This window comes from Alligator mississippiensis, chromosome 3 (assembly GCF_030867095.1).
Source record: "Alligator mississippiensis isolate rAllMis1 chromosome 3, rAllMis1, whole genome shotgun sequence".
NCBI lineage: Eukaryota > Metazoa > Chordata > Crocodylia > Alligatoridae > Alligator > Alligator mississippiensis.
Window position 1 is genome coordinate 123,088,917 of NC_081826.1, and position 21,269 is coordinate 123,110,185.

Here is a 21,269-nt window from a genome sequence, read left to right on the forward strand (position 1 = left end):
CTATGTGTTCAACCTTGTTGAGCAGAAGACAGTTGCACAGGTACACTCACCATGCTTGCCTTACAGAATATTAGCTACCAAGGATGATGTGCAAAATGGGATGAATGTGCTGAAATGGCAGCTTGAAGAAATGTATTTGTTCTTGTAAAATGAGCAAACTTGTTGGGAAAGCATTGAGAAAACACATTTATGGCATGTGGCATACCATTTTTAGGGAGTCATTCAGCACATTCAGAGGTACATTTTGGTTATTTGTCAATTCAATTTGTGCTTCTAAAACCAATGCCCAAAGTTTCAAAATTTGCAGGAATTAAATCATTGAACACTTAAATTAGATATAACTGTAAGTATAAAAGAAAATGTTATATAAGTCTGTCCAAATCAAACGTATAAACAAGACCATGCAGTGTTTTTGTTTTTGTTTGTCTTTCTTAGCCACTCAGCAAATATCCTCCTTTAATAAATGACATCGCCTTTTGGCTGCCTTCTGAGAAATACTCTGAAAATGATTTCTGTGAGTTAGTCCGAAACATCGGCGGAGACCTGGTAGAAAAGGTTGATCTCATCGATAAATTCACACATCCAAAGTAAGTAAAGCTCTTGAAATATCTGTTGTCAGAAGTTAAATGTTATGTAAAAAATATAAAAATTATTAAAATGGTTGTATACTTAGTATTTATAGCTCCAACATTTTATGTGGTTTTCCCCCCAAAATAAACATTGTTTATTTAGGAAAAAATAACCTTGTTTTTAAAGCAGTGATTCTTAACCAGGGTGCCTTGAGATCCTTTCATGGGTGCTGCAGGGTGGCATGTAATATTAGCATTGTTAGGTTTGCAAACAGGATTCACAAGGTAAACCCAGAGATTTCAAATAAGAATTCATAGTGTTAAAAACTTGCTGACCTGGTGTCACCTTTTTGAGTTCTTTGGAACAGAACAATTGTTCTGTTCTTTTTTGTAGTAAAAAAACCCGAGTGAAAACTAAGTTCTGATATTTTCCAAGGGGTGCCTTGAGCCTATTAAAAAGTCCCTCAAGCCTACCTACATCTAAAAAGGTTGAGAACCACCGATTTAAAGTCTTGCATGAATGTTCCATTTATAGTAATGAGAGTAAATTCAACGATTAGAAGCAGCATAGTACTGGCTAAGCATCACCCTACCCTGTAGATATGCCAATCTACCTCACCCTTGCCTACAACATATTTGCTATTCTAGTCCTGATCTTTTTTGATCTGTAAGTACTATTTATATAATCTGTTCCTTCCTCCCTTTTTTCTGAGCTATGCTATGACTGTTTCATGAAAATAGATGTCAGGTGTAATCTTGGACTTATTTGGACACACAAACTATTGGTGGTATCCAGTGGGAAGAAAAATTCTAAAATTCACCTGCATCATTAGGACACTTCAGATTTTCAGGCATCAGTGTTTCTTCCTTTTGGGGTAAAATCACTGAGATTGCCTTATTAGGAAACAAGAACCATCTTTCTAATATAGTCTGCCATCTCCAACACCGACAAATGCCAGATGTTGCAGTTAAAACTATTTTTGAAGCCATGATCTGGGCAGATTTAACTATATTACGCCCTTTCCAAAATAAAGGATGAGGGGTTAAATCCCATTAGCTGAAACAGTTGTTTAAATTGGGTTTTAGAAATGGTTTTTCTTATCAATGTTTCTGTAGTTGTTGCAGGAAGAAAGGGCAGTGAACTTAACTGCATGATATTATTTGAAGGGGGAAGGGAAGTTTCTGTTTTCAACATGGCTGATAATCAGTTAGGCCCTAAAACCTGCAGGTTGTTCCTTTTTATATTCACACTTTTGACACCATTGTTCTCTTGAATTTGTTGTACATTATGTGTCAGGCCACCCAATTATTTAGCTAGCTGGGTAGCCATTTGTGGTTTAATAGATTAATCATATGCAGTTGGTATTTAGCATTTTTCTTAAAGTACACTTGTTGACTATTTTATTTGGGCAAAGCAACAGAACTGCCACTGGAATTTCTGAGACATCTAAAAATCTTTGAATGACTAATTCCTAAGTGCTTCTAACATTTAAGTGATGCCTCTTACTGTGGGAAGGATTTGTATTTAATATCTCTAGACTAAAAACTTAATGTCCAGCAGAGCAATATAGGATATGATCAGATGATGAATGTACCTCACTGTAAAGAGCAACAAGATTATATACTGTGGAGAAATTGGAAAGTGAGTTTATTACAGTTATGCACAGCCTTTTTTTTTTATTGTCACTTGGGCAGCGTTATATTGTCAGTTATCACAAGACAATGCCTAGACATGGAGAACTAGTCACACTGATGCTGCTGAAAATACATTTAATTGCCAGTCTTCATGTCAGTGCTGATACCACAGGCTACACATCAAAATGCTGTCCTATAGAAATGGGACATGAAACTAGTTCTGGGCTGGACTTTTCCATTCTCTAATTCTGGATCTTTACTGCCTAGAAAATATCTGTTTCTGTGGTCAGTTCTTGGTTGGTGTAAGGACCAGGTAATAGGTATTGTAGCCTAATGATTGGGCCATTTGGGGAGGACAGAAATTAGGGACCATGCTAACAGACCCAAGGGAAAAATCCAGAGGCACAGTCCAAATCAGAGGATGAATCAAGTTTCAGGAATCAAAGTCCGTGCCAAAATCGGAGTGAACCAGGAGTCAGAGGACACCAAGAGTCAGAGCCATAAGTCAGAGACCAAGGCAAAAAAACAATAATTTAATATGGCCATGATCAGTCTGGGATATAACTTGCACCAAAACAGGTGTGGCCCAGTCATTTCCACACTAGGTTTACACGGCAATTAAGTTGAATTAGCGGTGATTGTTTCTAGGTAAACCGTTAATTTGAGTAATTTACAGGTACTTAATGTGAGACAGTGGACTTGCCTATCTGCAAAATCTAGGGTTTGGTGCAAGATGAGATGTGTGAGCCATGCCCATTGTCTGTTTCCAGACTAAGTTCTCAGATCCAAGGGGATTTTCCAAAAAGCCATGTTCCAGAAATAAAGCTGGGTAGGCTCAGGAGTCAAAGAACCAAGCCTCCATTGAGGCTTATCACAAGAGACTTTCAGAAAGAACTACTGACTGACCTGCAGGCTGCTGCCATCTGCAATCACCTCGGTGTATACTACATAAACACATGTAAATCAGGACAAAAGTATTTGAATTGCCCGCCTCGCCTTAAACCCTTCATGCAATATGCTCCCTCTCTGCAGGTGCCATGGCATAGTCCTGGCTCTCCTGATTTCACAGCCGGTACTCCCAGTCAAATGCTGCCCAAAACTCTGGCTTGCATAGGGAAAGAGAACTTTAAAGTAGTAGGACTCTGCATCATGTCAAGGGTGAAGTTTCCTTAATAGAGTCCCTTTATGAATACTGCTCCCATCTTTTCTTGTTTGATTGGATTAGGACCTTCTCTGACTGGAAATTGGGGAGCAGGAGTCCATTTCTTAGCACTTGGAGGAGAAGATGATGATTAGGAACAGTCAGCATGGATTCACCAAGGGTAATTCATGCCTGACCAACCTGATTGCCTTCTATGATGAGATAACTGGCTCTATAGATACAGGGAAAGCAGTGGGCATAATATACCTTGATTTTAGCAAAATTCTGATACCGTCTCACACTGCATTATTGCAAGCTAGCTGAGTAAGTATGGGTTAAATGAATGGACTGTAAGGTGGATATAAAGATGGCTGGGTAGTCAGGCTCAACTAGTAATCAAAGGCTCAATGTCTAGTTGGCAGCTGGTATCAAGTGGAGTGCCCCAGGGGTTGGTTCTGGAGCTGGTTTTGTTCAGTATCTTTATTAAATATCTGGAAGATGAGATGGATTGCCCCCACAGCAAATTTGCAGATGACACCAAGCTGGGGGGTGTAGTAGATATGCTGGACGGTAGGGCTGGGATTCAGAGTGACTTAGGCAAATTGGAGGATTGGGCCAAAAGAAATCTCATGAGGTTCAACAAGGACAAGTGCAAAGTCCTGCACTTAGGATGGAAGAATCCCATGCACCAGTACAGGCTGGGGGCTGAATGGCTTAGCAGCAGCTCTGCAGAAAAGGACCTGGGGGTTACAGTGCACAATAAGCTGAATATGAGGTAACAGTGTGCCCTTGTTGCCAAGAAGGCTAACAGCATACTGGTCTGCCTTAGAAGGAGTGTTGCCAGCAGATCAAGGGAAATAATTACCTTGCTCTGTTCTGCATTGGTGAGGCCACATCTGGAGTACCATGTCCAGTTTTGGGCCCCCAATATAGAAAAGATGTGGACAAGTTGGAGAGAGTCCAGCAGAGAGCAACAAAAATGGTGTGGGGACTGGGGCACATGACTTATGAGGAGAGGATGAGGGGACTTGGTTTATTTAGTCTGTAGAAGAGAAGAGTGAGAGGGGATTTAATAGCAGCCTTTAACTACCTGAAGTGGCGTTTGAAAGAGGATGGAGCTGGACTGTTCTCAGTGGTGGCAGTTGACAGAAGAAGGAACGATGATGTCAAGTTGCAGCAAGGGAGGTTTAAGTTGGATATTAGGAAAAACCTTCTCACTAGAAGGGTAGTGAAGCACTGGAACAGATTAACCAGAGAGGTGGTGGAATTTCCATCCTTGGAGGTTTTTAAGGCCTGGCTTGACAAAGCCTTGGCTGAGATGATCTAGTTGGGGATGGTCCTGCTTTGAGCAGGGGGTTGGACTGGATGACCTCCTGAGATCCCTTCCAACCCTAATTTTCTATGATTCTATGATTTATTTCCTTGGCTTTCTAGTTGCATTTGATGTGTTCCAGGCATACACCTTGGTACAAATATTTTTTGGTATGATATTTTTTGCTACATGGTACAACTTATTACATCCTTTCCTATGGAACATGCATTGTGGTTTCTCAGATCTGAGAGGTGAAACGTCATCTTGAGGATCAGTTCACATCTTTGTGGTTTATCATAGTGCTGTGAATGTACCACCTACTTCCCTTTCTAGGGACACTCAGTCCTCATTCAATAAACTTCCAGACATGCCACACTATTAATAAATAAATAAAGTTCTCCTTATCTTTAGGAACAACATAGAAAACATTTCAGAAATGCCACAAATGTTTGTTTGGTAAATGGTGCTGTCCTTTGAACTGGTTCACTTGCAAACAAATTAATTCTAAATGCACCATTAAAAATGGCTCCAAATGGGGCAATTTTAAACTTTTTTTTTAAAGGTAGAGTTCCTTGGATGGTGATTTGTGGATATTTTGTCATTTTTTTACAGCTCATATTGTGTGTATGTAAAATAGAACTTGCTACTGTTTTACTGACAAAATAACTTCCCTAAGTTGTTCTTGCATGCTGTCCAAAACACTTGCAAGACTGACTCACTGAAAATAACAGTACTCTACTCTGCCATAACTGTGATATAGTCGGTTTGTTGAGTGATTGGTATAGTAGCAGGTTAGGTCTGTGATGCAGAAAACCTCTGTCTGGCAAGGAAACAAATATAATGTACACAGTTCACACTGTTATTTTATCGTTAAGGATCAAAAAGTCTTCAGCCATTGTCTTGAATCTGTAGAGGACTGAATGACTGCTCTGACACACTGGTAGAGAGAATGATTATCAGAGCCAAGACCAAAAGGGAAGTCTGCCCTATTGCTACCATGACCATGAGTGGTTTATTAAAGTGGGGTTTGAATCTTCCTGAAAGTGTAGTGACTTAGTACATTTACATTTGCAATTTTCACCTCAGAACTATAAACCTGAAATTCAGCTTGTTCCATAATTAAAAAAAAAAAAAGATTAGATTCATCCAAATAAGATCAAAGTATATGGAGAGAAGGGGAGCTGAGTCAATATTTAGCTTTTTGCAGGCTTTTTAACTGACTTTCTTACTCTGAGGACTTTAGCACTTAGCAGAAAATGCTGTAAAAAATAAAATTTTGTGAGAACACAGTAGAAGAATTTTTGGCTAAGGTCTATTGTATGTGTTATTTCTGTGTATAATACCTTATCATATATGGAATTCATGTGTATCAGAAACAGTCCAAGACCCTGGGCATGTCTACACATGCAATTAATGCATTTGAATAAACTGAAGTTTATTGCCATGGAGTTTATTCCTGCGCAGCATGTGGAGCCCAATCAGAGCAGCTCAGTCTGGCAGGGGATCTGGGGGTCAGCCTGCCAGCCTAGGGCTGCTCCGACTAGGCTCCTCATGATGTGGAGCAGCTGGCTGAGGCATGAGGGTGCTTCAGTACAGGAGCTGCCTCCTGGCTAGCTCTGCACTGAAGCACTCTGTGCCTCAGGCAGCCAGGGCAATATCTACACGTGCACTGCTGTGCATGAAAAAACTCTGCAACAGAGTAGTACTTGTATTTTATGAGTACTACCCTGCTGTGGAGTTTATTAGTTGCACCATAACAGGAGCACGCATGTAGACACCAGAATGTTTACTGCACAGTTAGTTAGTCAACTGCGCAGTAAATGTCTTGTGTAGACACACGCCCTGTCAGGCAACCTATGATAACAGTAGTGTAGTAATTGCATTCTATTTCAGTGATACTTGCCATATGCTGATCGATATATGGATGAAAGAAAAGAACAATAGAAGCTTAAAAGCAATGTGTCGCAGGGCACCCTGGTGCCTGCTCCTAGAGAGGAGAAACTGCCAGGGAGAGAGCCCTGGCAGAGCCAATTGAGCACAGCTGCGAGTTGCCGGAGCAACTAAGGGGAGACAGCTGCCTGTAGGGCGCATGGCCTGGCCCTTATAAAGCCCAGGGCTGAGGCTAGGCTGGCAGTTCCCTGCCAGCAGCCTGGAAGGCAGGAGCTCCTGGAGTGAGGACGCAGAGAGAAGCCTAAGAGCAAGTACCGTGGTTACATTGAGCAATGTTGTTGGAGCCATAGGGCTTTGAGTTTAGTTATGGCCATGCGGCTCGTAGTTATGTTATAGCCTAGAGGCTTGTACGTTGAGTTTGTTTGGCTCTGTTGGTTACACCCGGAGGCTTGGGTGAGGCTATAGGGGTTGGAGGAGGCCTCATATAGGGACCCCAGAGAGTGGTGGGTGCCCTAGCGCCAAGAGGACGCAGTGTCCTCATAGGGACCCCATAGGGGTGGGGTGCCCTAGCGCCAGGAGGGAGCATTGACCTCATAAAGGGCCCTACGGGAGTGTGGGGGCCCCAGCACCCAAGGAGGGTGCAGTGTCCTCATCGGGGGCTCACAAGGGAGTGTGAGGCCCTGGCGCCAGTGAGGGCGCGCTAGGCCCTGAGAGTTGCAGGGCAGAGTCGTGGGGTCAGGTTAGCTCACAGAGGAGCGGCTGAGCCTCATAGGTACCTCATAGGTGCCTCAACGGGACCCCAGAGGGGTGGGGTGCCCCAGCGCCAGTGAGGGCGCGGCCTAGCGCCAGGAGGGCGCATCATTCTCATAACGCCAGTGAAGGCGCAGCTTGCACGCCAGTGCAGGAGCAACTGGTGGCAAGGAGCGCAGCCAGTGGGTTGCAGACAGGGGACATAGACCCCGGATCGCATGCGGGGTACATAGACCCCAGCCCCAGAGAGAGGGGCGATTTCATTGGGAAGCCCAGGGTGGGCGCGGCAAGCCCCAAAGAGGGGGAGCACCACATTGCATTATTGGGAAGCCCAGCATGGGCACGGTGAGCCCCGAAGAGGGGGAGCGCCACATTGCATTATTGGGAAGCCCAGCGTGGGCACGGCGAGCCCCGAAGAGGGGGAGCGCCATATTAGGGAGCCCAGGACGGGCACAGCAGAGGTCGGCAAGGGCACCACTTGCAGGGTACATAGACCCCAGCCCTAGAGAGGGGCGGTACTGAGCAGCCCTAGAGAGGGGCCATATTGAGGAGCCCGAGGCGGGCATAGCGAGCCCGGCCGCAGGCTAGTGCAGCAACACCCCTCAGACCGAGGCAAGGTGCTGCGGTTGCCCCCGAGAAGACAGGGAGTAGCAGCACGGTGAGCCGGGGTCAGAGAGGGTACCCGTGCCAGGCTAGTGCGGCAACACCCCTCAGACCGAGGCAGGGCACTGCGGTTGCCCCCGAGAAGACGGGGAGTAGCAGCGCGGGGAGCCGGGGTCAGAGAGGGTACCCGTGTGGTTGGCCTGAAGGACCGGAGGCCCGCTAGAGAGTCCCTGAGCGGGACCACACCATCAGGGAAGGCCCAGAGTGGGCTGGTCGAGAGTCCCAGTGAGAGGCTGGGTATTTATAGTCTGGCCCACTCTGGGCTCTCTCTGAGGAGGCCCGGGAAGCGGGCGTGCAGACATATCAACGTCTATTACATCTGCGAGGCTTGGGGCGTGATATTAGGGGCTGGTAGGAGCCACGCATAGCCCATAAGGCTGGGGTGCCTAGGAAGCACCCATTGTATCGGGAGACCCCCAGGGGGTCCGGGAGACCTGCGGGGACAGAGGTCCCGAGTAGCCGTGCCCAGGGAGTCATAGGCAGCCTCCCAACCTTATTTTTACCAACAAGACATGGTGGGCGAGAATAAGAGGGTGCCTTGGGCCTGCCTGACACGGAGTGAGGGACCTTGAGGAGATCACGGCCCTCCTGGAGGACCCTACCGTGACACAATGATTGTTTAAAAAAGCTGCAGCCTTTCAGTGTCCAAACAAATAAGAACCACGAGTTTGAGAAAAATACTGCAGTTTTTGGGATAACTTTTTTGGCTGGAGATTGAGTTTGTCCAGATCCTGGAAAAATGCCAGCAATTAATATATAGAAAGGACTAGGGTAGGCATCGATATTCACTAATTTTGGGGCACAAATTACTGTGCTAAATATATCAAGAACTCTCTCAGCCTAACCAGACCTTAGAGAGTAAACTTTGACTAAACAAGACTCCCTGTTTGTTGGCTGGAGAATATGAAAAGGCTTTTCATTGAATAAAATTTCAAAAGCTGTTAGTTTGCAAGTAGGGTTTTTTTCCACTTGACAACCAAAACTTAATTGTAACAGAAGCCAGCCTAATGAAGTTAGATCAATTATAAAAAGTGGCAACACAAAATTAGTTCATACGTCTATCGTGTCTTCATTTGAGGTGAAGTGAAAATACTCTGTCCAGTAGGGAGCAAAATGCCATCTTTACATTTAGGGAATGTAAATGCATGCATATTTACCTCTGTGGAGCTCTGCTGTTGGTCTCGACTCCCTTGTTCTTCAATGCAACAGGTAAGTCTTCCATAGAAAAGAAATGTCTTCTGCTGTAATCACAAGTTTGGAAGTAATGAAGTTTGATGATTAAACCAGACCAAATAACTTACACTATAACTGGCTATAAACTGAACAATTATAAGGCTGCTCAACAAGAAACCTACAGTCTGAAAAACTATTGTGAGTTCAGAAATATTGAGGATGAATTGCTGTTTGCAACTGCAGGAAATGTAATACTGCCAACTTGGGAAAATGCCTACTGCCTACAGAAGGCTATTGCAAAACCTCAAAAGAGGACACAGACAGGACTGCAAGGCCTTGTCTCCACTCCTGCTGTAACCTTCTCTTGACAGTATCTTTGGGCTGTAAAGGTCACATCAAATTTGCATTGATTTTATTCATGATATTTAATGAAAAATTAAATACTGTAGGCTCCATGTTATCAAGGCATTGTAAAGATGCAACTAAACCCAAAATAATGGTTTGCTGAAATGCCAAAGAGATGAAGCAAAAATGTGTACAATGTGACCAGTAAGCAAACAAAAGTAAGGATTATGACAGTTGTAAAGTTAGCAGCCACAATATTAGAAGAAACAGATGGGCAAGCTGTTTTCAACCATTTATTTGACAAATTTAAGCCATTTATTGTTTGTAAATTATTTGCAAACATGTTTGGATTTTTACTGATGTGTTGTTCAGATACATTTGATAAACAGAACAGACTTGTCTAAGGATTGCTTGCAAAAACTACTCACTGTGACTTGCTCTCTGTATTCATTACTTGCATTTTGCTTCTGCTTTGTGATTAGTCACTTGAATCATATCGTACTGTTTCTGTTACCTGACTAAATGACTGCTTGCAAATCCCCAAAGACCTTTCAAAATTAGTGGTGTGGTGGAGCACCTTTGGGGGTGCTTGCCACTTGAGGGCTCTCACAGGCTCTGAAGGGAGCCTGCTTTGGAGGAGCAGCTGGGGAAACCTTCCCCAGGTGCCATTTTAAGGGGAAGGTGTGGCAGGGCACTGTTGGTACCTTCCACTTTAAGACCAGAGCCAAGCAGCCAGCAGGTGCTTGATTGTAGTGGCAATTTTAGATCTCTGGCCACCCATATAAACAGGGCAGTTCGCTGCTAGCAGGCCAGGCAGCAACATAGCCTGGCTTCAAGGCTTCATGTATCATCCTGGAGGTAAGGGCAGGAGCTGTAGGGAATGGTTTGGAGGCTCCTGGTCCTGGGCATGACTTAAAACTGCACCCTGCCAGGAGTGGTTGGCCTGGTGGGGAGCTCAGTGGTGCGGGAGCCCCTAGGAAATGCCAGGCCAGTTATCAACGCAGTGAAAGGCGGGTAAGAGCGCCTTAATCCTAGCCATCACCTTCAGGTGGGTCTGATAACATTGGAGGTAGTTGGGGCCAGGCACGACTACAGCCACCTGAGCCCTGTGGGGTGCAAGACCCCTGAGGAGAAATAGTTGGGTGCCAGGCATGGCTGCGGCCACCTGAGCCCTGTGGGGTGCAAGACCCTGAGGAGGAAGAGTGGAGGCCAAGCATGGCTGTGGCCACCTGATCTCTGTGGGGTGTAGGACCCCAAGGAAAGGTAGTTGGGGCCAGGCACAGCTATGGCCACCTGAGCCCACCAGAGAGGTAAGCCCTGTGGCCCCAAGTGGGGGGTGGTATGGAGCCCCAGTGAGGGAGCGGCCCTAGTGAGGGGGCAGAGATGTGGAGCCCCAGTGAAGAGGGGCAGTGAGAGATGTAGAGTCCCAGTGTGGGGGCAGAGATGAGGAGCCCCAGAGAAGGGGGAGGAAACCAGTATGTTTACATATAGAGAGACAAAGAGTTGCCCCCGGAAGGGACTAGAGCAAGCTTAGACCTGGTTGGGTAATTGGCTGGCCACTACCCTGGTGAGGGTCACGGGAGAGGCCCAAAAGATGGTATGTCTGCCACCCAAGGTATGAACTATCTATGCCTATGGCCTAAGGGGCCCGCTGCAAGAGGAAGCAAGGTGGCATAAGTTGTTGATGCGTGAAAGAGACCCTGTGAGAGGGGGTGGAGTGTGAGAGGCCCTCGTTAGAGGACGGTGGTGTGAATGTGAGTGTGTCTGAGGCCTGACAACGAGGCCTAAGCTTGGTCTGGCTGTAGGCCGGGAGCACTGTGTCATCTGGATGCCATTTGCGGGGCTTGGGCTGTGGTGTAGGGGAGGATCAGAGCCACAGATAGCACCCCCTGGCATCGGGGCAAGAATGGGCAGCCTCCCGCCTTAATTAACATCGTAATTAATTAAGAACAAGGCATGGCAGGAGAGTCAGGTGGGTGGCGTGCCCAAAGGCAAGTGGGGAAACTAGCACTGTGGCAATGTGGGGCTTATCTGCTGGCTACTTGGCTCCAGTCTTAAAGTGGCAGGCACTAACAGTGCCCTGCCACAGCTGTGCAAACATCTTATGACTACTTTTTTGTAGAAGTATTTGTGACATTTTCAGCCTTGAATGCTCTGGTGAACAAATGTTAGCAAAAACAAGAGTTGTGGATAGTGAGAATTTTATAGGCCCTTACAGAGGGAACAGTATTTCATCTGTTTTTCATATTTTCTGCAGTAACAGTGCAGTAACATCTCTAAGCTCAGTTCTTTTTATTTTATTGGATTATTTATCTAATATGTATAGAAGCATGCCAATGGTTAAATAATAAAGGGGGCCTCCTTTCAGAAAAGAAATAGGTTTCTTCTTTCAGAGAAAATATATGTTGGACAAAAGGTCAATTGGAGGAAAGATTTATGCCCATCGTAAGTAAGCAATTCGGACTGCTGCCTCGATCTTACAGGATTCCTGTAAGAGGAGTCTATTAAATTGTTGAGCTATTAAAATTAGTAATGCATCAATGCACAGATGAAATTCTAGTGAAGAAAATGAGAATACATGCGCCTCAAATAAAACTAAAAATACTAATCAATAATATTGAAACTTAACCACTATTAAGTAAAATATAAAGTCTTTCATATGTATATAATAGAAAACTAAGCTCTCATCTTAAAACCAGAAGATGTGGTATGTGTGAAGCAACCAGTTTAGGAGAAATGACTCCATTTTTAGCGTGTATCATTACAGGTAATGATAAGAACAGGCTCAGTGAACAGCAAGTAAAAATTCACTTGTTTGAATGAGATATAAGAGTCAGCAATCAAATAAAACAGACATGTCTGAATGCAGGTTTTCAAAAAATGTACCAAAGGAGAGATTTCTCCAAGCTTTTAAAACTCTTAAATATTGTTAAATACCTTGATTCCAATATGATGTAGAAGCTTTGAAACTGCAAAATGGTTCTAAAACTGGTGTTGCAGCTTATGGAGGATCATATCTTAATAACTGAGTCTTCAGATGGTGGCAGCCAGTGACACAACTTTCAGCACAGGGAATGCAATGGGTAAAGATGTGCGTCTAGGGAGGGCATCCCATTACTGGCAAAAGATCCTCTTGGCTTGGCTGATGGCAGGAGTAGAAAAGTGAAATGGAGCAGGTTGGGAGTACAAATAAGCAGCTTGGTCTATAACTGCTACAGAATGCTTCTCTCCAGAACGAGGAACTGAAATGAGGAGTACTGACACCTGCATATTTCTACCTGGGCACTTTCCAAGGCAGCACTCAGTTCCTCTGCTTTCTGCTGTATATAACGGAATAGAATACAGCAGGCTCATCTGTTTTGAAATTTTTTTGAATATCACTAGATATTTTTCTTCTAGTGCAGGATCTGGGCACTGACTTTAGTAGTTCGACACAGAATCTTCTCTTGTGAGAAGAGGTAAGGAATATGATATCAGGAAGACTGGAGGAAGGAAACATACAGCACTGTAATTCAGAAATGCACTGTGTTCTCAGTAGTATTTAAGTAAATTTTTAATCAGAACAACTAAAATACACTGGAAAAAGCAGCCTCGGGGAGAGGAAGGGGAAAAATTGATTTTGCTGCCTTCCTCATGCAATGGTGTTAAAAATACAGGAACCTGGGAGTGGGAAGGAAAGGTTGCTCCTGCCTTCCAATGACTTTCCTGTGCACTTCTATTCTTTTACAGACAGAATTGTACATTGGTGATGTCTATAAGTAAGTGTTAAAATAGGAACAAAGGAAAGCCGTTTACTGCTGTGATGTAGCAGGCATATGTTGCCACCATTTTTTAAAAAATAGTCTAAAGACAAGAATTTTTTAGGGTTATATCTTTTATTGGACCAACTGCATGGTTGTTAGACAAGCTTTCAAATGCAAGGTATTCTTCACCAGGTCTGAGGGAAGAAGCAGGGAGAGCGATAATTAAAAACAGCATGTAGGGGTGTGAAACTGAGGGAGAAAGAGATTCCCAGGGGTAGCAGAGAAAAAACAGAAGAAATGAAGCTTGGTTAATGGGAGCTCAAGACCTTTGAAAAGGAGGGAGGGTCATTATTACCTAAAGTGTGAAGGAAGAATTTCAGGAATGAGGTAGATTATTATATGCCATCAGTCAATATCAGTGTTCAATCCTTTGTTCTTAGGGCCTCACTGCACTGTAATTTTGGGCAGCTCCTGGATCTCTACACCTGGACTGTCCTGACATTGAGCATTTATACGCATACTTTTTTGTCCCACAACTTATCGGAGATCTGCCACTTCAGAGAAGATTAATCGAGTCTGCTCTGCACGCAGGCTGACGTACTTTGCCATTGGCGAAACATAGGCGGTGCACATGTACCCCCTGAGATTGGCTGTGCACCCCCTGCGAAAAGGCACTGCCGACACTGCCGGTGGCACCTGCAGGCAGTTGCTGCTAGCTACTCCCCTCCCCTTGCCACTGACACCGCCAGCAGCATCTGTGGGCAGTCTGCGATTGCCGCTGGACATTGCTGCGGGTGGTTGCCAAACACAGGTCAGCGCTTGTCATCCCCCCACTGGCAACAGTGCTGTGGCCACCTGCGGCAGCTCCCTGCTTGCTGTCGCCTGTGGGAGCTCACCGTGCCCCCCCCCCCCCCCCGCCAGCCTCTGGGGGCATGTGGCGTTCATGTGCACTGCGCTTCATTGCATGCAGTTGTATAAGCGGCAAAATGCACATCAGCATACAGAGAATGGTGGCAGTACACTTTTGAACTAAAGCACCTTCTGTGTGTCTTAGTTCAAAAGCACACCACCACCATTTTCTCAGTACTGACACGCATTTCGCCACTTATACAACTGCAAGCGTTGCAGTGCCAGGCACTTTTCAAAGTACCCGGTGCTGCGGATTTTACATATGTACAAATGCCCCAATACACCTAAAACTAGTTTTAAGCACTTGTTAGGCAGCTCAAAATTTTGCCACTCCAGGGCAGGATTATTTCTGATCCATGTTACTCCACTCATGTTTCGCTATGGTGTAGCAACTCTAGGCTACAGTTTACTGTAAACATCCTACCTTCCCATACTCCACTGACCCAGATTGAGTCCACTGCTCCCCTGCCCTCCCCAGCACCCCAGACCCACACTCACTGCCTCCCTGCTCACTTCCCTCCCCCCCCACCTCCGCTTGCTTGTGGCTGCCCATGCTGTCTGTCCTGGGGGAGCAGGTAAGGAAGGGTTAACCTGCCTGTCCAGCCCCTGCCACTGCAGGGGGGAACACTGGGAGGGCAGGGGGAGGAAAGGGAGGAAAACAAGGGGAGCCCCAGGGGACAAGGGGCAGGGGGGAGACCTGCAACAGGAGTGGGGGGAATTCTTACCTTTCAGTCCTCCAGGTTCCTGCTGGCCAGAACACGACTGCTCCAAATTCGACCTAGTACTAATACTGACCAACATTTCTGCAGCTCACAGTGTAACATGTAACAAGGTCCTTACTATCCAGCCAACTTAAGCATTTTTGTTCCTAAGTTTGCCTTTTTTTAAATGTGTTTTGTAAATTTTCCTTGGGCACGAGGATAGTGAGGTCAGAAAGGAAGTGGTTGTTCTGTGAAACATTCTTACTAATGTTAATATGTCTCTATTCTTTATATTTTTATTATGAGAGTTTATTCTGGTGTGTCTTGGTTGTCTAGTTCTACCCACAAAGTTACCTAAGTGCTTTTGCTGCATTAGACCAAACATGTCGCATTTTGGGAAAGATGTGTAGTATTCATAGATCCTGTGGGTTTGTTGTGGGCCGTATTGATTACTGTAGTGGTGGAGATGTGTTGACAGGTTTTACATCTATTGCTAAGGAAAGGCTGTGTCCCATTTGATGTTTGAAAAGGGAGGATTTGCTTCTGATGATGAGTTGGGCAAGGTTGGGTGGTTGCTTGAAAGCCAAAGCAGAGTGGGTAGGAATATTTCTCTCAAGGTCTGTTCTTTATTGAGTTTAGGCTATAATTTTTGATTATTCTTCTTCCAGTGTGGGGTGGTAGGTGTTGGGTCACAGGGCCTTTCTTTTGCATTGTAACAGGTTACTGCAAGATATTTTGCTGACACTTTCAAAGATATGCTTTATTTCTCTACTGGAGTGTCCTTTGTGTATAAAGGCAGATGTCAGGTTGGCCAGGTAGATGTTGTGAGTCTTCTCAGAGGAAATGTGGTGGTATCTGAGGGCCTGACTATAAATTACAGCTTTTTTTGTATGTTTGGAATGATTGCTGGTCTTGTGGACATAAGTATGGTGGTCTGGGTTTTTTGTATGTGGACATTTGTAGAGTGCTGGATGTGGATTGTGGTATCTAGAAAGTTGATGTTAGTACAGGAATATTCCAGAGAAAGTTTGATCAAGGGGTGATAGCTATTAAACCTGTGGTGGAAATCAGTAAGTGAGCCCAGGTGTTCAGTCCAGATGATAAAGGTATCCTCTGCATAATGCACTTAATAGAGTGCAGGTTTGATGGTGTAGTTTTTGAAAAATTCCTTCTCCAAGTGGCTTATGAAGAGGTTGACATATCAAGGGGCCATTTTTGTGCCCATAACTGGGCCCATGGTTTGGAGGAAGTGTCTGTTATTGAAAATGAAGTTTTTGGGTGGCAGGATGGATGATTTATGGATCTGGATGTAAACTACTCAGATGACTTACCTGTACCCTTTCTTGTGTGTATGTGCTCCCTTCCCCACCACCCTCCCACCTGCACAAAAACACAACATGACAAAAGAAGCAGATCTGTAGGGGGGAATTCAGATTCCATTCTTGACTACGTTCTGTCAAATTGCTCCTGTGATTAGAACACAAAAAAGCCAGTAACCGTATATTTCTCTCTCGTTTCCTGATACTGTGCACATTTCATCAAAATGCAAATCAGGCAAGACCAACGTGGATTTTTTAACTTTTGTTTGTTTAATAGGGATGTTTTTTCTGTCTTGCTTTAGTTTTGCTTTTGCAAGAATTAAATTACAGCAAAATAACACTAAAACTCTGGTTGTGGCTGGTATTACACAAATTAAAACACAATTAGTTCAGTCCCTGAGCAACTCTCTGTTCTTCATCCTGAACACGTTACAGTTTGCTGAGGGATTCTTTGAGATTACCTTTAACTGCTGACCTGGCAGTGTCCCAGAAGTAGTTTCTCTGCTAAGATCACCAGAGGAACAGAGTCTGTTTGACAATAGTTGTCAGAGGATAGAGGCCTGTTGTTAATGAGCTTTGTCCTTTAGTGCTCTGGCGCTTTTCTCTCCTTTGGTCAAATAAATGGAAGACTAGTATTTCTGTAACAAATTAATAATTTACATAAAGCTCTTTTGAAGGCTGTTGGTTGGCTTCTGGCCCTTTGCATCAACTATAATCATAGAGCAAGTTTACACAGTAGCTTGTAATCACAGGCAAACCCTTCCATGTGTCATTTCTCCCTCCTGTTGAAAGAGTGACTGAATCCCAGTCTGTAAGTACTTACACAGCAGAAATCTGTAAAAAAAAAAAAAGATGGTAGTTCAGTGTAGTGAACAAAGGTAGGAGTTGAAACTAGACCAATACAGGCTAGAAAGGAAGAGTGGTAATTAACCACTGGACAATTTACCAGCAAGGGCCATGGTCAATATTGCAACACTAATTTTCTTTTTAAATCAAACACTGAATGCTGTGTTTAAAAGAGGTGCTCCAGCTAAAGCAGCCTTTAATTCAAGGGATACGTAAGGCCTGTGTGTGGGGGGAGGTTAGGCTGGATGATGATAATGGTCTTCCCTGACTTTATAATCTATGAAAAACCTAATCAGACTGGTAGCTTATGTTGAATACAGCACTGAATATTTGTTGTGGAACAGTTTCTCTATGGAATAGAATATAACAATCCTCTACCCTGCTGATATATGTCAGCTGCATCAACCAACATGCTAAGTCTGCTCATGGTAGAGCCCAGGGGGTGTAGTGGGCCTTAATGAGTCAGGGATACAATTTGCAAGTGAATAGACGTTCACTTTTGCTTCCAAAAATGTAGACATATGCCTGCAGTGGCTCAGGCTAGAAGCCAGGGGGCGCTAGAGCAGCTCTCCCTTCCCTTCCTCAGCAGCTGGAAGGCTGGAGGGAAGCTGACCTGAGTGAGGTTTGGCCAGGCCCCCACCCTGGCCTATAGAGACACCAGCTGTGGTGTGTCTGGAGGGGAAGTAGGAAAGCAGCCCTTGCCAGGCTTATTCCCGAGGCCAGACACACTGGCCAGGGTAGTGCCTCAGGTGAAGGAGGTTAGGGGGGGAGGATTAAACTCCCCTGTTTGGGCATGGGCACAGGGACCTCAGCTAGGGTCTGCCCAGCTTTTCACCCTGCTTGCCGCTCATATGGTGGGGAGCCTGGCCAGAGCTGGCTGGCATGGCCCTACTATCTGCCCGGGGCTGTGGCTGTGCCTGGGGTTGGGGTTGCCAGGCTGGAGCTGTGGGGCTGAGCTGGGCCAGCCCATGGTTACTGCTGAGGGCAGATGTAGAGGGGCTAGCCTGCGCTAGGCTATGGGGGCCGAGTAAATCCCAGTGGGCTGCAGCTCTGGCTGGTGCCATGGGAGCTGTGCTGTGGGATTGCTTCCAGCTCCCTGCACCAGTACTGGCAGGGCTGACATGGATCCACAGCTGGCTTGGCCGCCTTCCACCTGCTCTGCCTGCCCACAGGGGCTGCTCATTGCACCGGGTGGGCAGAGTGGGTAGAAGGCAGCCAGAGCTGAAACCATGCACTAGGCAGAAGCTGCTGGACTGGAGCCCCCTGCCCCCCACCCTACCACCTGGAGCATCGCAGCAGGGGCAGGAGTGGGACGAGGAGAACCCACTGGAGGTGATGGGAAGCTGTGTGCTGGCTGGGCTTGGCAGAGCTGTTCTGCTCCCCTCACCTCCAGCTGTGACTCCTGCTCCTGCTGCACCACGCATCACTGCTCCAGGTGGGTGGAAGCTTCCTGCCCGCCCACCCAGAATGGTGTAGCAGGGTCAGGGGTAGCAATGGCAGCAGGAGCTGGAGCAGGCAGCAGGAGCTGGAGGTGAGGGAACAAGAACAGCCCCGCTGGCCCAGGCCAGCATGCAGCTTGTGCTGCAGCTGCAGCCACTGGGTTCTGCACAGGACAGGGGGAGCAGCAGTAGCTGCCAAGCTCAGGGCCTTTCGGCACCTCCAAGCCAGCCCAGGTAGCCCACTACCTGGCCAGCCCCTACCCGTGCTTCTGGGCCTGGCTGTCATAGAGTGGCAGTCAGCTGAGAACGGCCCTGCCCCCAGGGCCTGGCCTGGGCTGACCCTACCAGGCCTTTCCCAGATGGCTGCTGCTGTATGACATCACATCCTGGCCTGGGTGTGGGGAGCTGGAAACAATCTGGCCTCACACCTCCAGTGACCCCAGCCTGAGCCGCAGCCTGCTGGGAAGTGCCCGGCCCCCACGGCCCAGCCTGGGCTGGCTCCTCCACATACGACCTCAGCAGTGCCTGCAGGCCAGCTTGGCTCAGCCCCACAGCCCCAGCCCCGGCTGGGGGTGAGGCAGGAAGATGGCAGGGCCATGCTGTCAGACTACGGCCATGCCTCCGCCCCAGCCCTTGCCAATAGAGTGGAGCAGGGGCAGTGGATGGGGTGGGAAATGCTTGACTGGGGCTGCTCTGCCCTGGCCAGGCAGATTCCAGCTGCCAGTGGAACAGGGGATGGAGGGGGAGATTAAACACCCCCCCCTCCCCCTTTGCTTCAGGCTCTGGATGGGGCTGCCCATACCCCCATTCCCCCACCTCCCCTACTGCTCAAGTGAGGGTGGAAATGCCTAACAGGGCCTGCTACACCCTGGCCAGGCAGACCCTGGCTGTGGTCCCCCAGTCGAAGAGGCCCCCCCTCCCTGCCATGCCACACTGTCTTCTGACCATGCCCCTGCCGCTGCTGAGGCTTAAGAGCAGAGGGGCAGGGCTCTCTGGAGCAGAGAGCACAGCCAAGCCCAAGGCTGCAGAGCATGCTGGGGGACTCTGATTTAACTTGAACCAGGTAAGGGTCTGGGACGGAAGTTTCATAAACCAATTTGACACAAATCAGTTAAGTCTGATACTACATTCCAACCAGATTTATTTTAAATTTGTTTCAGCCATTTTGAAACTGGTTTATGTGCATTGAACTTCTGTTCTGTTACAGGTTTTAACCAGTTTCTGATCACTTAAACCAGTTTGTGTAATTTCTGTCCCTAGCCATAGAGACTCCCAGGGCTGGAGATTTCAGGGCATTCAGGAATCTGTGTTCCTTTGTGTCAGGGAGCCTGCAAGCCTTGGCTGGAGATTCAGCTCTTGGGTTTCTAGGTGTCCTGCTTCTTAGTGAGGGGTATGTGCTATTAGTTTTATTTTGGAAAGATCAAACTGATATTCCTGGGGGGGTTTCCACAAAACAAAACTGTGACAGGTGTCAGCCCTACTTACTGCAGTACTGGTGTCCACATGCCTGATCTGTGGGTAAACTGGATGGCACCACATGGCCAAAAGGAGCTCTGCTGGTTGGTTCAGTGCCTGAAGGTTCCAGGCTTAAAGGAAGCCCAGAGGTGGGAGCACTGGCAATGGAGCCAAATGCTGGAAGGGACCTGGTGTGTTTATTCGGAGCCAGCATTCCCAGAGGGGCTGCATGTGCCTGTCTTGACACTCTCGCATCCAGGAAGGACCTGGACACATGCCATATAGTCAGCAGGGAGCTGGTTTCTCTCCCTGGAGGTATAGTCCCTGGAAAAAAACCTAGAAGCCTGTACCGCCCAGGCATCACTGGTGATTTAAACAGGCACCAGCTTGATTGCTGCAGCTGGCAGGCCAAGCAGCCCAGACCCAATATCACTCTCCAGCACCCACGATGACCCCGTCAAGAATACGCAGTCAGCTGGGGCTGGGAGAGGGCAGCCCAGTGGGCACTGCTGGAACCTGCCAAGGGGAGAACCTGGCATGGGACCGACCCCCCCCCCCCCCCCCCTTGGCACCACACATTTTGGTCAAGTGTTCACAGACCCAGAGTGTCCTGGAGAGGGATTGGCTGAACCATGAGCACCGTGCAGGTATGGAGAGACATCTCTTGAGGCATTACAGTACCTGGCTGGGCAGAACTTGGACCAGAAACTATGCCCAGCAAGGGGCATCGCTGACTCAGGAATTTGTGGGAGAAGGGTGCACCGATCACCAAAACACCCACACACTGAAGAAAAGCAATTGGTGCGGGGGCATCATTGCCCTGCCCACCACACCATCTGAGCTATTTTAGTTGAATTGATGTTATGTTGTTATTTTGGCAAGCATACAGAGCTGCAGCCAGAACCCCTGCAGTCATCATCATCACCAGGTCTCAGTGCAGGAGGAGGGAGCCCCATCACCAAATCTTAGCATCATCCAGGCTGATCCTAAACACCCGAGCAGAAAGGGGTGTGGTGTAGGGGAGGAGGAGCCCCACAGAAGATGTGCCAGCAGAGTCACTCTGGGTCCTATGGGAACCACTGAACACCACCTCTAGAGGTAAAACCCAGTATACCAAGAAGTTGTGGTGGATGAATAAACCCAGGTACGACAACGCAGGAAGCAGAGCATGTCCATTGGCTGGTGCAGTGGTTGTGGTCCTGCCCCCAAAATAAACACCTTCAATTTTACTTTGTACAGGGTAATTTTGAAATTCCTAGGGTTTTTTTGCAATTCAGAAAGAATACTTACTCAGAACATCAGAAAATCTTATTTTTTTTCTACTAGCTCTGCTCCTATTTCTCATCTATGATTCTTTTTGGGATGAAGACACAGATTGT

The 21,269-nt window shown here is 46.7% G+C and overlaps 1 protein-coding gene across 6 annotated transcripts in view; it reads left to right on the forward strand.

Moving 5' to 3' along the window:
• The window catches only part of FARS2 (phenylalanyl-tRNA synthetase 2, mitochondrial), a 433,719-nt gene that overhangs the window by 282,525 nt on the left and 129,925 nt on the right, over window positions 1-21,269 (forward strand). For all 6 annotated transcript variants that reach the window (XM_059724365.1, XM_059724364.1, XM_019490472.2 and 3 more), the window contains one exon: window positions 436-587. In XM_059724365.1, coding sequence (XP_059580348.1) covers window positions 436-587 — 152 coding nt within the window. The remainder of the gene's footprint in view (window positions 1-435; window positions 588-21,269) is intronic.